The 17420-nt window shown below is 29.8% G+C and overlaps 2 protein-coding genes across 3 annotated transcripts in view; one reads left to right on the top strand and one right to left on the bottom strand.

The window, feature by feature from the left end:
• Positions 1-12297: 12297 nt before the first annotated feature.
• LOC112211924 (uncharacterized) lies at positions 12298-14629 on the bottom strand. Its single transcript, XM_024364244.2, has one exon. The coding sequence runs from the start codon at positions 14185-14187 to the stop codon at positions 12973-12975; it is 1215 nt and encodes a 404-aa protein (XP_024220012.1). The 5' UTR covers positions 14188-14629; the 3' UTR covers positions 12298-12972.
• LOC106683145 (uncharacterized protein KIAA1143 homolog) overlaps positions 14611-17420 on the top strand; it is a 51546-nt gene continuing 48736 nt past the window's right edge. The window contains exons 1-3 of one of the 2 annotated variants that reach the window (XM_067051336.1): positions 14611-14641; positions 14719-14888; positions 15146-15263. In XM_067051336.1, coding sequence (XP_066907437.1) covers positions 14784-14888; positions 15146-15263 — 223 coding nt within the window. In that variant the 5' untranslated portion in view covers positions 14611-14641; positions 14719-14783. Of the gene's footprint in view, positions 14889-15145; positions 15264-17420 lie in introns of both variants that reach the window. The other variant, XM_067051335.1, reaches the window with a different exon arrangement.

Genomic DNA, 17420 nt, shown 5'->3' with positions numbered 1-17420 from the left:
CCATGCTTGCCTCTCTGAATAACACTGACATGTGGATGGCCCGCTCTTTGTTTCCCGAGCATTTGCACGAGCCTCCGATCCTTGGCGAGCGGCCAACATGTGGATCCACCTTTATATATATAAATATAAATGATTAGCCAAAAGTGAATATGGACTGTAGTCCAGAAGAAACAAAAAATAATTGAGAATTTTTTATTTGTTCTTGACTGCAGCCTTGACATACTTCAAATTCATATCCAAAAACTATAATCAAGCTTTTTATATTTCATCTCTTCCTTAATTCACAAAAAAAGTGTATAATATAATGAGACATGGATATCTAAAAGGTGATAAATCCAAATCTGAAAATTAAAAAAAAAATGCATAATTCTGAGATTTATTTCTTTCTGAAACTCAAAGTTAAGCTCTCAAAATCCCTCTAAGGATTTACAAGTTTTTACATTTTACATATATATTGTTTTAAATGAAGGATGGTTTGAAACAAAAAACACGTCTCATACATATCTGACAATAAACATAAATTTGTGACAATAAATAAACATAAGTTTGCCAAGGAAAATTTGCACACGTAATCAAAATAAGTAGTTAAAATCTCATAAAATTAATATGAAAAAAATGAGAAATTAACTCGCATAATTCCTGAAAATTTCATCAGAATTGGATATATGGTCCAATCATTTATACCCGAATAGATATATACAGTTAAAAACTAATATCTCGAAATATTTTCTTTTGCTTAGATTTTGTGACATATGTTTTAGTTATATCTTACTCATATTACATATATATCTCAAAATAAACATTGGTTACATTGTTGAACTCGAACAGCGAAATGTGTTTCCGTTCTGTCGCTATGTAGATTAATTTGTGTTTGGGAACTATGTGTTTGGCAAATGTTTCTTAATTCATGTAAATTACAATTATAAACTTATTAATTACATATATAGTTATTATGGGGTTGATTATCGATTAAGAAAAATGCATTATGCTTGTTATTTGCTTATTAAGTATTGTTGTTAATATTATCACTGGATATTTTGAGAATCTTTAATTTATCAATTAAAATCAGGACACTAATTAAACCGCTGAGAGAAAAAGCAGTTTTTAGTTATTATATTTTCATCAACATAAATTTTAACAAACAAAAAATGATTAATAATTACTGAAAGCATTAACTTCAAATGTATTTAAATAGCTGGATATGCTTGTAACTGACGTTACAGAAAAAGCTATCATTTGTTACTAAATTTCAAGTAACTTTCCCTGAAGTTTTGCGTTTCTCAAAACACCAGGTTTGACTTTTGCAATAAATGGCTCAATGGGCATTATTTTATTTAAGAATATTTCAGGTATTTTAAGAATTGGTTCAAGTGTTCTTTATTTTACTATGATGAACCATGAAACGAAAGATAAAGAATTGTTGACCTTTGATTCATAACGGTGAGTTAGCGAACTGTAGGTTGTACAGCAAGAATTAGCAAAGGCGCATATAAATATATATACTTAGACCGGCTTTATTTCTTATTGCCTACTATATGAATATAATAACATTCGGAACTAAGTAGTTCTGAACTTTATATATATATATACATATGGTACAATTTCATCAAATACCAAATATGTATATCGTGAACTACTTGAGAAAATACCTTTTATTGGAAAATTAATAGTTGGTAGTATACAATTGAAAGAAGATGATCCGAGTGGAAGTTGAAAAGAAGTACTTGAATGGCAAGAAAAGTTATTCTTTTTAATCAAAGTGGTTCGAAACCTTGGTTTTAAATAAATAGTTTCTTCGAAGAACCTTTCAGTGCGCATATTATAGTTGAAGAGTAGGACCTTATCCCCCATATAACTTATAGAATCGTCATATGAATTTTACGTTAATATTTCTACTGACGGTAGTTCAGCCAGGAGCTCGTTTCAGAAGAGATGAAAGAGGTCCAACCTGTTTGTTGGGCTCTGCAATACCCGATTCGTTCTAATGATGCAACAAATCAATATTGAGGAACATATGGCGTAATATTTTATATACTAACATACATTAATGAAATAATATAAAAATCGATCTATGTAAATAAGAGAAAGTATTTTGTAATTTCAAGTTGAATCCGGGCCCTCCCTCGTTTCGCCCCTTGGCAGCACCACTGCTTGTTAGGGAGATAAATTTGTAATTTAATAGTAAAAAACGATTTCTACCATTTTAGTTACAATCATTGATGTATAAAAATAAACTTCTTGCCACAGTCTTGTAAAAAATGGCAATAGAGAAGCGCAGTACTAACTGTAGGCAACGAGTGTATCAGTGTTCACTAGCGTTCCTGATATAGGAAACTTGAAGCCTTTCGAGTCGTAGAGCATGGATCAAGATTTAATTAAATCGTTGATCAACTTATTACTATGTATTGATCTTTATATAATTGTAATTAATTACAATTACTGACAAATTAATAAATGTGACATTTAATCGATAAAATTAAACATGGAATTTTTCTGTAACGTCGAAGACAAACGGTAATATTTGACATAGATATATTAGGTGGGAGCCTCCTTCAGAGATCGTTAGCTAGATGCCCTGACATTAGATTGGTACAAAACAGTTCTTTATATACTTAGGATGTAGTTGTTGAAGTTATTATTTCAGCATCCAAATTTTCTTTCTTGAATCAACAAGTTTTGAGGACTGGTTCCCCTGAGGCTTGAAGCCCGCTAGATTAAGAGACTAGGTATAGCATCCTCCACTAGTGTAACCTCATCCTTTTTAAAGTTGAAAGACTTATTCCCTTTCGGTTACCCCCTTTCCACTTTAGCTTACATCTCATTCCAACTCTGGTAGTGCTGAGAATACCATTGAGAACATGCAATATCGAGGCTGTCTGAGAGATCATATTAAACACCCTCTACACAGTTTTGTTTTTATTATTTGTACAGGGATTTTGACCGAAATTTTTCAAATCAATTTTCAATAGGTTTTGTTGAATGCTATTTGCATTGCGATATGGTCCAATTTTTTTCTTAAGTTCTATCGTTCTTTTATAACAATATCTCGTTATAGCTTTTTGTTTTAATTCGATACTCCAAGAAACAGTTTCTTTAATTTTTCAATGGAATTATTAAAAAATAAATACAATGATACTCAAATAAAAAAAATAGCCATATTAATTGCTTACGATGTTGACAATAAATAAATTACAAAACAAATTTATAACTTTTAAGCTATTATTTTAATTGATTTAAATAACATTTGACTTACGATTCAATGCACACGATTGGAAAAATATTAACATTAAAAAAAGAAAAAAAATTAAGATGGTGAATATTTAGCTAGGTTGCTATCTTATGTTATGGAGTAAGGAGGAGATTTTCTTTCAGAGGAATGTAAGCTCTACTTTCCTTCAAAACAAAAGCGAAGCCAAAAAGTGGAGTTTTGGACACGCCCTCTGCCCTCACTCCGGAGCTTAATAGGAATATCCAACTTATAATCAAACCGACTGAATGTATTGTATACTGTTGTAAATTGCAAAGAAAATTATGTCAAATAATATTATCTAATTGGCGGACTTCAATAATGTTGCCCTTACCCCAGTTGAACAGATCCGCTACCTTGGACTACATCTGGACAAACGTGAAAAGACAGGAAACTGCACGTCGATTTCGACTATTACAGCACTTACTAGGCAAACGGTCCAAATTTCCAATTCATTACAAAAGACTGATTTACATGACAATTATAAGGCCTATCTGGACATACGGCGTTGAGTTTTGGGTCTCCACTAAACTTTCGAATTCCCCTCTTATCCAATCCTTACAATCCAAAATGCTCCCTACTTTGTCACAAATAAAATCATACATAAAGACCTTAATGTTACCTATGTAACCGATCTAGCCCTAACCAGATATCAATCCTTCCATTACAAACTCCCTAACCACTCAAACCCATTAGTTTTTAATCTTGCATTCTTTTATTCCAGACAATCCTCCGAGGTGTCAGAAAATAAGTTGGCCTCGAAACCTTATATTGTAAAAATGTTTTTAGAGTGCTACCATTGAGTAGTTTCTCTGCATGCTTGTACCATACCATTATGATTTCCTCAAATTTACCTGATGTCTTTATGTACAGTAGTAAATGTCAATAAATAAATTTAAAAAAACAAAACAAAATTGGGGGCAAAAAAAGGACTTAAAATTATCTTTGAATTACTTAGAGACGAGTGCACAAGCAAGGAAAGCGGATTATGATGCAGCTTGATCCGTAGAACTTTACCAGCGATCTGTAAAGAACAACATTCATTGTTAATAAATAATTTTCTTCCGAAATCTTTGGTTTTTAATATATTTAAATTTTAAATAACATATTGCTTCTTTGTTTAAATAGTGGCACATCTGACAAAAAAAATTGTATTGATGTATTCTACAATCATCCCAGACTGGTTACTTTTAGACAACCATTCTAGCTTTGGGACAGCCAGGAACCATAGTAGAGAAAGAAACTGCCTACCTCATATCTTGGGATTACATTCATTTAAAAATAAAACAAACTTTTTCTTTCAGTCATTATTCAAGCAAAGTACCGATATATTCTTTTAGGATACCAGTACAATAAATAGCTCACAGTGTACAAAAGTAGTTATTAAAACTACAGTAAAGTAAAATTATTTATTTAAGCTAACATGTATTTTCATTGAATAAAATGTATATAGAAAATTTGATCCATCAGACCTGGCTCAATTCAGTTGAAAAACTTATTCACCAACATTTCTTATTTACATATATTATTAACAGAATTAAAACACAGATTAGAAATATTCTACTTAATGTTTTTAATATCTGCAATTGCAGTGTTTCTTAAACTTTTTTTCTAGGGGCACACTGAAATAATGAAATAGAATTTACTACACCCCAGCTATTATTTTTTTGTTTTCCACATTACTGTTAGTAAAAAAATGAATAATGAAAAGAACTTGAAAAAATGTTTATTTCCAAGCAATACACAGTAAATTTAAGATTGATTAATTTTACTTTCATATTTATGAAATAAATTGTGAGAGAAGTATTATTTATTTAGATGCTTAAAAAATTTCAAGGAACTCCGGTGGATGGCTTTTCCAACTTAACATATATTAAATTTTGAAACCTATAAATATTTTATTCATGAATTTCTTAATCATACCAGCCATTAATTAACCAAAATTTCTTTATACGTAAAAAAATGTTTATGCTAATTAATAAGATAAAGTTTTAACAAATTTAAGAATTCTGTAATGTATTAATTTATGATTATCAAAGTTGTACATTGAAGCTTGGACGTACATATTTCACACACCATAGCTGTAATTGTTACTTTACAGTTACATACAATACTATTAGTTTTATTTATATGGGAGTATTATGAATTATATTCCAGATAACTATTGAGGACATTTTACTAAGGTAAATTCATCAATTTGAAAAAAAGAAAAGTTCTAATAATTCTTTAAAAAATCTCTCACCTACCATTTTGGAAACTTTTATCTTCCTGCTAGTCAAAATGAAGTAAGAACTATCTAACTGGTTTATAGTATTGTGAAAAATAAGTCTATTTAAACTGCTGTCTGTCCATATACCACTCTGAACACCTCAATTTACAGGAATTAAGAAAACAGTTAATGTTAACAGATTACCAATATATTAACTAAATGAAGTTAAGTTTACTCCTTTTTGAAAATTTTATCCAGATGAAAAACTATTTTCATTTACTTTCAGTCTTTCCATGTATTTTACTTCATGCAAGAGTTTAAGAAAAAAAGATATGCAGTTTTATTTTAAAATTCAGTATTGAATGCCATGAAAATATGAAAAGTGTGTGTATATCTATTAGTATAAATGTATTGCTGCTTTGCTTAAATTGTGGCAGATCTGACAAAAAAATGTTTTTAATTGGACATATTCCAAAGACTTTATCATGGACAGGGATTAATAATAAACTAGGGTTACTTTGTAACAACCTTACTAACTTTAGGAAAGTCCGTAGGGGAACACCAGGAGGGAAAGTAATCCTGATCTGCAGCGCAATATCTGGAATATGTCCAATGTAAAATAAAATTCAATGTGCCATTGTCAAATCAAAGCAGCAGAATGTTTAATATATATTTTTAAAATCAATAGGATGTGGGGTTATAAATTAAAATGATCAACACAGTAAATAATAATAATATCTAATTTACATTTAGTGCAAATTTATTAACATACTTATATCTAATTTCTTTGGTGATTTATAAAACTAAAATAAGGATGAATAATAGTTATAAAACTAAAAATAAACAACAATAAATTTATATTAACTATTGTTGGTAATAGGTGCACAGTTACAGACTAGCTATGTAAGCAAAGCAAGAATTTATCCTCAATTACTTTCTTCTTTATTAAATTAAAGTAGATTAGTTTAAATCAATACATTTTTTGTTTGAAAAAGAAATTATTAAAGATTCCATGATAGTGAACAGGATTTCATTGCATTATGGAAATATTTAATAAAAAATGTATACATGGTCATAGAATTTCATGAATGAATAATAAAGTTTATATTCTGGACAAAATTATGTTCACTTTTAGACACCACAACCTCAACTTGAAACAACAACTAAATTAGGCATCTAATAACAAACGTAAAATTTTGAAGATACTACACTCAAATATAAAAAATGTAATAAGAGTTAATAAAGATAAATTCTTCATGCATTTTAAACCATCTTTTGTTGGTAACCTCATTTCCACTTATTCACTAAATTTTTTTGTGCACCTCTGAAGCTTAGCTTGAACATAACAGATCTTGATGTGATAGATAACTTCATTAATTTATAATTGAATATTATTAATCAAGATAGGAAAATAATTTTGACTGTAAAGAAATACACTTATAACAATTTTAAAAATTAAAAAGGTCCAAAGTTCTTAAACTTATTTTGATTTGGATTGAAATGACATCTAAAACAATTTTAACTCATCTAAAGCAACTCATATCACATTTTGTAAATCTCAATAAGAATAAGCTTTGAGTAACTACATTTATACTCACAGTATAGGCACTTGCTCGTTTATACCAGAAATATTGCCATATTTTTTACATATGGTATATATTTTAAATATACATGGTTGTGATGAACAGAAAACAAATCATTATTTTATAATGAATATTTATGAAGCAATATAACTTTATAACATCATTTAACTATAGTAACTAAAGAACATTTTTATCCAATAATAACCAATGCATAATCCAAGACCATAGAATTAACGTTATAAATGTTTTCATTCAGTAAGCATTTCAACTTAAGACAGAATGAGGATCTCAGAATTGAAGAGCTAAGTGAAAGTATTTGTTATATGAGATTTTAAGACAAATATTTTATTTACAAAGCACCTGAATTAATTTTTCTGCACCTACTTGCAAAACTTCAAATTTCATAGTTAACATGAAAAAACCTCTAAGTTCAATAAAAATGAGACATTAGCAAACCCAAAGGTTTGATATGGACACCACCAATCACTGTCTACATACATCAGTCCAATGATGGCCTTCTAAACCCTTCTCCACAAGATTATTCTTGATACAATCCTCCCACCTACGCATTAGTCTACAACTCGGAGCGGTATTTGCTAACTTTTTAGGGATATATTTATAACTAAGCACAACAACCTTACACATCTATCTTGTCCGCCATAATGGTATCTCTCGAATTATACAGTTCCCCGCAATTTGGCACTGTGTAACCTTCTAAAGGTTAATTCATCCTCCTTAGGTTCAAATATTTTATATAATACTTTATTTTTTAAAACCTTAAGGCGCTATTCCTCCCTTAATGTTGGAGGCTATGTTTGGTTTCCATAAAAAACAGCAGAAAGGATAATAGTTTTATAAATTCTAACTTTTAACTTTCTGCACAGAAGCTAATGAGCTAAGCAATTTCAAAAATAAAAAAAAAAAGCATTTCCTGCCTTTACTACCTCATCAATTTCGTTTATTCTACACTACTTGTTAAATCACATTTCCAAACTTTTAATTGTTTTTTTTCTTGACAATGAAGTGTTGCATGTATGAATTACATTTTGAAATTGAAAATGCAAGTTTAAAAATTATATTTTATTAAAAATTAAGGTTTTTCAGGTTTAATACAAAACTTGTTGAAGTGAAGAATGAGTTTTGCAGTTAAACCCTTCTTTTATTGTGGTAGTTTTCACGAGTTAAAAATGAAATTTTCTAGTCTAAAATAGGTTTAAAAACTATTAAGTTTAATTTTCTTTTTTTCAGTCATATGTTTGAAACCTAACATCTACTTAGCTCTTCAATTGAGATGATTACTTTCAAAACTGGCTCAATCCATTTTCAAATAGTAGGGATGCTAAGCAGTGATAATTTTGGACCCTCCTCCTTTACTTAAAAACTTTCAACTTAAAGGGCTATTTCTAAAATTTTTAAATTAAGATATTATAGACCTTGGTCTTCCTTTGCTAACCTCAGCAGCTCATCATTTAAACTATTCCTTTCATCTATAAGGCTATGCCAGGTGAAGTAATGCATTGATAACAAGTAAAAAATAAAATAAAAACATTAAGTGAAAAAAGTGGATTAAGTCAGTTTTGGAACTAATTGACTCAATACATATGCTTGAATATTCGTGTATAAGGCTGTTGGGTGCTATGCAGAGAAAACGTATGGAGCTACATAATCTTCAGAAAAAAAAACAACTGATTTAGATCCGGTTCAGGAGAAGAAAACTGGTATAAGAGATGAATATGACATACAAAACTTCAGCAGTAATTTCATCTTTTGGTCACTTTGAAGTTAATAACCACTATCCAGTTGTTCTGTCTTCAAAAAGAAGAGACTATAGCATTTTCAATTAAATGTAGATGAACTTGAATTTCTGTTTGGTTTTTGATTGGAGGTGATTAAATTTGCTGCAATTAGAGATCAAAATGAGCTCTGTATTACTGCTAAATTCCAAGAAATAATTACTCTTTTCCTTAAATTAACCATTTTCCCCCAAAACATAAAAATTTGTAATTGTTTAGTATTTTGTGAAATCTTGTAACAAACATACAAGAACAGTCAAGTAGACTGAATTTAAATTTGCTTTCGTCTCAGCCCATGTGTGAATGCTTAGGCTTAACGGTTCTTATGTAAATGGCAGATAATCAAAAAATATAAAAAAAATAACAGCTGTTATTCCTAGTAAACCCCCCTCATCATAACTACTCTCACAGTGTTCCTCAAGGTTACTCCCTCTAACCAATCCTATTTTCTATACATAAAAATCACCTATCTAATGGTATCTGCCACTCCCAATATAATTTTTCTACCGACCTATAAATACATGTATATACTATCCATTAATATACCTCAGAAAAACCTAGGAGTCACCTTTGATCAGCACTTAACATGGAATAGCCACATTTCTCAAATAACCCAAAAATCATCTCAATCCTTCAATAAGTATCTGCCAGCTTCTAGTAACTTTTCATATCTTACGGATGCCTAGTATAAGGAGAGTTGAATAAGAAATGAGATTAAAACGATTATTGAACTGATTCATAAGACTATATATCTTGGGCCGCCCATAGCTCAGTGGTAAAGACACAGTCTTACCAATGTGATGTCTATTGGTGGTGCCGGTTTGAATTCGGCCTGGGACGTTGAGTTTTTTCATTGAGTGGCGGTCCCACAAAATGAAGAACTTTGACCCCCAACCATGGTTAGGGAGTATAGGACTCCAATGGGAGTCTTGGCCGAAAAAAAAAAAAAAAGACTATAAATATTATAAGATTCATCTTTGTATTCTCAGACGTTCCCATATCTCTCACTAGTATTCCGATCAAAGTTGGTTCTATCCCGGTTTTCCAAAGACTATACCTCCATAGCGCATATATATATTTTAATCCCTCATAACCGAAAAACCTTTCTATATTATTGACCTCCTCACCTTATGTTTATTCATCCACCTGTTAAATACAAGATCCTAATCTACCAATTTGTACATCCCTTCCTGTTGTAGAACTGCTTCATTTGAAAAATCCTTTACTCAATGAGCTACATTATTTTGGAACTCCTTACCCACATCTATCCGTAAGGCTTCCTCATTAACATAATTTAAATATCCATCTCCTTAATAATCAATCTTCCACAACGTGTAACTAATAAATATCAATATAAACTTGGATAAATATTTACCTTTTGTTCATAGTTTTATTTAAAATCAGTTAATATAGGCTAACAATGCTATTAAAATTGTTATTCTTAGGGGACCAATTGTCTTAAAATAAAGATCAATTTTTCATTACTTAAAAAAAAAAACTGGATGATTATTAATTTATAATAAAATTGACATAAAAAAAAGAAAAGAAAGATGTACAGAAATACACAAGGCCGTTCTAACAATTTTATAATTTATAACAACCTTAGCTGAGGAAAAGTTTCAAATGCAGGAGGTGCCAATACAATCAATTCTTGTAAGGTTGACTTGAGCAAGAGGCAGGATCATTTTCTTAATCAACAAGTTTGAATTTTCATCTCCAATCTGCCAGATTCTTCTCTGCACGGACTTTTGGACTTGGTAACACCAGCAAGCATGGTGTTATGCAACATTATCTAAAGGTGGTGGTAGAGTGAGGTGTTTTTGACAGTGCCTGTATAAGAGAAAAACATCAACTAGGGGAGGTGATCCAAGGTTTCGTTTGATTACGGCTATGTAACAGTAGAGTGGGACCACAGAAAAATCTGCTAGTTAAGACAGAACACTATGGGGCAAACATAATGAAGTTACTAGTGAACTCATGAGTGAAGACAGTTCTTAGTGAAAGTTGAAGCAAATGCCATTGAAATGCTGTATAAAAATAGCAACGGTGAAGTTGGCAATAGTTATTTTCATTGGGTGTGACACAAACTCAGCACTGTATATTAAGTATAAGCATATGAATAAGTAATGTTCACAGTGCATTACTTCGGATCTGATGACCCTGTATGCCAGAAATGGCAAGGCAGAGGGATGAAAAAAAAAACTTCGGATATGATAGAAAATTTCTTCTGGCAAGGCTCCACTGAAGATATTGTAATATGAAGTATCACCTAGCATCACATTTGTGTGCCTCTCTCTCCCTTACATTCAAATGGAAAACTAGGATCTGGGAGAAAATCATTTTGTCCGCTACAAGATGATTGTGTCTCCTGCATTCGATGCTCATTCAACCTTGCTCTTTTGTTTGAAACTTTTCTACAGCCAGGGTGTTAAAAATTAAGACATTGAAAGAATGAACATTTCAGGTATAGAGTTATATTGAACTTTTGTTGATGTACAGAAATATCTTTTATCAATGTGATGCACATTTTATTACAATTTAAGAATCACTACTGGAGTAATTAAGCATGACCACTTTGCAATGTTTGAATTATCTATCATTTTTAAGAAAATCTTTTAGAAACAAACGATTAATTTTAGAAAGCACTGGTGATATAGAGACTATTTTGGTCTTAAATTGGAGAAAATTTGACCACTGTAAGGAAAGCTATTCTGTCAAGTTTTCATTTAATAACTACTGAAAAAACCCAAAAAAAAAAACCGAAACTTTGGCTGTGTTTATGCAGGTCTTTTGAAATTGCATATTAGGTTTCTACTGATTATATTGGTTATTATATAGTAACCAATATAAAAAATAAATTAATTAAATGACATGATTTTTTTCATAAGCAATCATACTGGACAAACATTTTCCAAAATTAACATTATTGGAAATTAATTGAGAAGCTAAATAAACTATGAGAAGTATATGGTGATGCATTGGTTATTGAATAAATAAGATAAAAACAATTATCCATAAAATATAACTATGGCTCTTATAAATTTTTCTTTAAACCTTAATGGTGAATAAGACTTTTCAGCTTCACAGACCACTAGTCTATCGGAATGTTTTAAACACATGACTGACTAGAATTTTTAAATACTTTAAATAAAATAAAATTACTCTTTTAGGGGAAATGTTAAATTAATAAAAAACAAAATTTAAATGTTACATGAAAATTATCACAGTAAATACATACAATTTTGAAATAGACAAAATATTATCCTGTCTCTTAGCATGAACAATATACTAAAATAAATAAGTACACAAAAGAAATTTAGCTGTAGCTTTATAATGTATAATTGGTAATAGTCAATAGACAGTATTGAAGTTTAAAGCTCTCTCTATGAGAGAGGTCATATGCAAAATGTTGTAAGGCCAGTGGTTATGAAACATGGTCCTTGACAAGAAAAGCGGAATGGATGCATAACTCCTGGGAGAGAAAAGTATTGGGTATGATATAGGGAGATGTCTCGGAGAATAGAGTTTGGAGAAGAAGGAATAATGAGCTAATAGAACTGTTTGGGGAACCCAACATCATGTCATTAGTTAAAAGAGCTTGAATAAGATGTATAGGACATGTACAGAGGACGCCCGATCAAGGGATATCCAAGAAGATGCTCTATGGGAAACGAAAAATAGGACATTCCCAGATCAGATGGCTAGAGGATCAAAGGCGGTTGAATGCTCAAAGATTGAGGGAGAAAGTAAGAGATTGTGGAGATAAGTTCGCTATGGTTCTTGTCAGACCAGAGTATCAGAATAATAATAATTTATAACGTTACAATCTTGAGTACTAGTTAAGCCGATTAAGATCATTAAAACAATTTATGAAGCTTAAAAATGAATAAAAAAAATCTTTAACTTAAAATAGTTAGTTATAAAATATTGATTAAAAAAGAATAAACTAATCCAGAAGAAATTAAGGGATTTTACTATTCTATTTTTTCCTATTCACAATTATGAATAGGTTTTTTTTTTTTAATCATATAAATTTAATATTTACAAATACTAACACAAAATCATGTTAGTACAAATACTATCACAAAAGGTATATAAATATATATAGCTTTGTCACCCAAAAATATACATACAGCAAAACTAAAATTTCCCTTGATCTTTGACAAAAGTAGATTTCAAGCATAGTGGAGAGTGATGAAACTTACAATGACGACGCAAGAAGCTATTACGATAAAACTTAGCATCACAATCTCCACAGCAGTATTGTGCTTGCAGAGTAATACCTTTATGCTTTTTCTTTACATGTTCAGCTAATTTTGAATTTTTTTTGAAGCCTTCTAAGCAAATACCACATCTGAAATGAGCTAACTGCTTAGCATCAATACTATCAACATCAACAGATTTTTTTTTGGAATTGAAAATTTTTAACCATTTAGAGCTTTGTTCACCTGTTTTCTTTCTCTTTTTAGGTGTAACATCCATGTTTTCTTTATCATGTTCTTTTTCTGGACTAGGTAAATTAAATCTCAACTTTCTTCTAGCATTTCTGGTTGGTTTAACTTCAAAATTAGCATAGTGAACAGAGACATCAGTAGTAAACATTATGTCATCAATTGTTTCTGCTGCTTCTATAGGATATGCAGTATGAGGTTTTAGTATTGATTTAATTGAGGGAGAATCATTCACCATTTCATTAGTAGTTAACTTATTCATTTGGTTTGACAATCCTGGTGATGTATACTCACTTACAAAATCTTGTGTTTCAATAACTTTTAAGTCATCTACGCTTCTAGTTATTCTGGAATACTTCTGTATGAAATAATTTTCAAAAACTTGTAAGTGCTTCCTCTCTATATGAATCAATAACAGTTTATAATGTTTACGAATTATCTTATGAGGACAGAATCGACAATAAACATACTTTTCTGGGCTGAATCCTGAGAACATGCTGACTATAGACAACTGGTGTTTCCGTAGCACATGTTTCGGCAATAAATCTTTGTGATAAAACTTGGCTTCGCAAAATGGACATTCATAAAATTCAATATCACCAGGCTTCGAACAGAGTATTTGTTTTACTTCTAGTGGATGAGAAGTTTTGATGTGTTCTTTAAGAATATATTCAAAACCAAAGTCAAAAATACAAAATGGGCAACAAATTCTATGAGGGTTATTATTGTCAGAAAGAAACTCATCCAGGAGAGAGTCACTTCTAGGTGATAAAATCAATTTTTCGTTTATTCCATCAACCAAAGGTGGTGGAGGAAATTTTTCAGTTACTGTATCAGTACTGCTGTTGGCAAATATATCTGCTGAAGTATTCAAAGGATCATCTGAATACTCATCATCTTCCATTGTTCTGACTTATCTAAAACATTCAGCTAATCACAATATGATAAGAACTGAAAATGGTATAGTTTACCTACAACTCAAAAACTTTTAATGTAATTTCGTAAAATAATGGAACAATATCCTAACAGCTAACATAAAATGAACGTTGAAAAAAAACACAAATTATCACTGACTATCTTTTATAGTTAAAAATGCAAATATACACAAACACCGAATACTAGGAACAAATTTGTATTGTTGACCGTTACAATCTATTGCTTACTTGAGCATTAGAGTATACCCTGGTTTAATAGAAAATAATTTCCTTGCGTTTTGACCTAATATATTTTAAAATACAATTGTTAAGAAAATTAAAGACGTCCAAATAATAGCCGAATTTAACTTTATGTTTAAAAAAAGTAAAATTAACCTAAATCAACTATAGCAATGGCATTGATTTGAAGAGGCTACGCTAAAGGTGCCGAATTTGTACTGTTGTAGTTATATTATTATGTTGTAATTATAGTGAATATGTTGTTTATTTATTTCCTTTAGGATCGATAAAACGTTTAGTTTACTGCTGTAGGAGATACTTATAATGTCATTCCCCTCGTAGTGAAATGTCCAAAAGAAATGTTGCGTATATAAAACCTAAAGAACCTGCATTTTTAGCACGTTTAAAAGAGCAAGTTGGGTTCAAAGAAGGTCCAACCGTTGATACAAAGGTAAATTTTAAATTGACACTGCACCCAATAATTTGTGTCATTGTCTTGGTGTAATGTTTTGTTGAAACCTACCTTCTGTAGTTTGGCGGTTTTTATAAAAATTAAAATTAGTTTGCAGTTACTCAATGACATATGTTATTTTATGTACATTACTAAATCATTAGTGAAATAGTTTGTTAACTAGAGGTACACCAACATTGTACCTCATTTTTTTAGTCAGTTTATAAACACTCTGAATCCTTCTATTTCATTCATAGAGGGAGGCATTGCCAGAATACAATTCTGATGATAGTGAAGGTGAAGACCAACAACCTGTAATAGTAGTTGTCAATCCAGGTGATCTTTCAGCTGAAGAAGTTGCGGAAGCTAAACGAGGTAGTACTTTCAAAATAATATTATTACTATTTTATTTTCAGATCAGTATTAAATCCATTGGGTAAAAATTTTTAATAAATTTAATTTGTGTGTTATCTACTTTTGAGCAGGGGTGAAATAGTTCATTATAGACATGCCTCCTTTCTTTTTTTTCTTTTTCTTTTTTTTTTATCTAGGATGGGTTGTTTTAATCTATATGACAGTCTTGGTTACAAATTGGTATCTTAAGTAGGTTTGTTGTCAAACCATTGTGATAAGAGATTAGTGAAATTTGTTTGGATTAAAAGTAATAATTATTGAAATTTTGTTTTGTTTTTATTTTTAAATAGTAAATAAATATTTAAATGATATAAGTTGATAAGTTAAATACGATAACATAAGATGTTGAACCCATATTTCAATATTTGTTGATAGTATTTGCATTAGATATGCCCTTTATATCTATGTACATCTTTTATATAATGATATAGTAGTTCATATTTTGGCGTTTGTTAGTTCTCAAAGTTGAATACATTTGGGTTTGGTATTTAATTTTTGTAATCTGTCGGAAATTGTTTAAATTTATTTACATTTTCCTCAACTTTGTATTTGTATTCTCCTTTAATTTTGATCATTGGTATAACTTGACAATTAAGAAAGTTCTCCATTAAAGTAAACTTTGTTTCAGTATCTATCAGTTCTTTAGCTTTTATGGTCAGAGCCTACATAATGTTTTAGGCTGTAGGTAATCAAAATGCTCCAATCGTGTCACAAAATTAGTTGCCAAATATGATTGATTAAATATATTGTCAAATACTATATTTTTATAAATGTTTCTGTATTTGGTAAAATGATTGATCCTTCCTCTGTAATTGTATTGGTTTTTATATGAAATTGAATATTCCTGGAATGTGGCATTGTTTGCCTGTTAAAACATTTCATTAATTACTGCATAGTTTACAGCATTAAAAAAATTAAATTTGGCTATTTAATGGAAATAAATTTTAACAATTCATAAAAACTTAATTTAATTATTACACGACTATTCTAGATGGCAATTTGTTATATATATTTTGTACTTTCACTTAACTATTTATGAAATATATAGCAGAGGAAAGCATTGCGATCATGAAATCTTTTTAAATTTGAGTGTATATATCTAAGTAATAGTTCCCATTCATGAAATTAATGTTTGATGGGCAACAGATGCCAGTGCATTTTGTTTATATTCTGTTAACATTTTTTTGGCACTGTAATTCAGTCCAAAATATTTGTTAAAAGTAATTTTTCTCCTGGATTGTGGAATTCATTTTTAGAAGAAATGTAAATTTGAAATGTTTTGGATCATAATGCATCTTTTAACTGATTCATAGAGCTTTGAAGTTTTTTTTTTGTACTGGAAATTTAATTTTTTATGTTCAATATAAAGTTTGTTCTGGATCAAAATGAATGCTTTCTGAAATGTACAAAATATATTTCAGTCTTAGGATTCTGATGTATGTGTCAACTAATTTCATAATATTCTAATGCTTATATTTTTTGGTGTGTGAATGTGAGAATTTAGTGTCTATCGATGTTGTAGACATAAATCAATAATATTAAGATATCGTTTAAAATATATAATATCAATAAAACTATTGTTAAAGAATACTCTGCTGTATTTCAGTTCTTTATGGATTATTTTCCTCCAATTTAAAATAAGTTTTTGAATGGGATTTCTTTCATTGTCATAAATTATTACATTGTATGTATCCATTTAATGAACTCATTCATTCACTGTATTTTATTTATTTTGGAAATATAGATAAAATAAAAGAAAATTATCTTTTTAGGCCATTATTTAGCAATCTTTTTTATGTGTTTTGTTTCGTGTACATCCAATAATAATACCATTTGATAGATTTTTTGATGAAAATTAATATAAAAAAAATGTTTAGGCTTTTATTGGCATGGTTTGAAACCGTTTCACAAGTTACACATCTCAAGTTAGAAAATAAAAACAGACTCAAAAAATCAACCTTGCTTATTTACATAATACAACCTTCCATTAATGAACTTGATTGTGAATAAATATCTAATTGAATTGTACCTACTTCCAAAAAAAAAAAAAAAATGCACGCATTTCATATTCAAATGAGTAGTTAGGAATATTATTTGTAAAACAAACTTTGTTTTCCT

Source organism: Halyomorpha halys, unplaced genomic scaffold (genome assembly GCF_000696795.3).
Source record: "Halyomorpha halys isolate HHAL.00 unplaced genomic scaffold, Hhal_1.1 Scaffold469.1, whole genome shotgun sequence".
Taxonomy (NCBI): domain Eukaryota; kingdom Metazoa; phylum Arthropoda; class Insecta; order Hemiptera; family Pentatomidae; genus Halyomorpha; species Halyomorpha halys.
The sequence above is the reverse complement of the archived record's forward strand: the minus strand, read 5'-3'. Positions and strand labels throughout refer to the sequence as shown.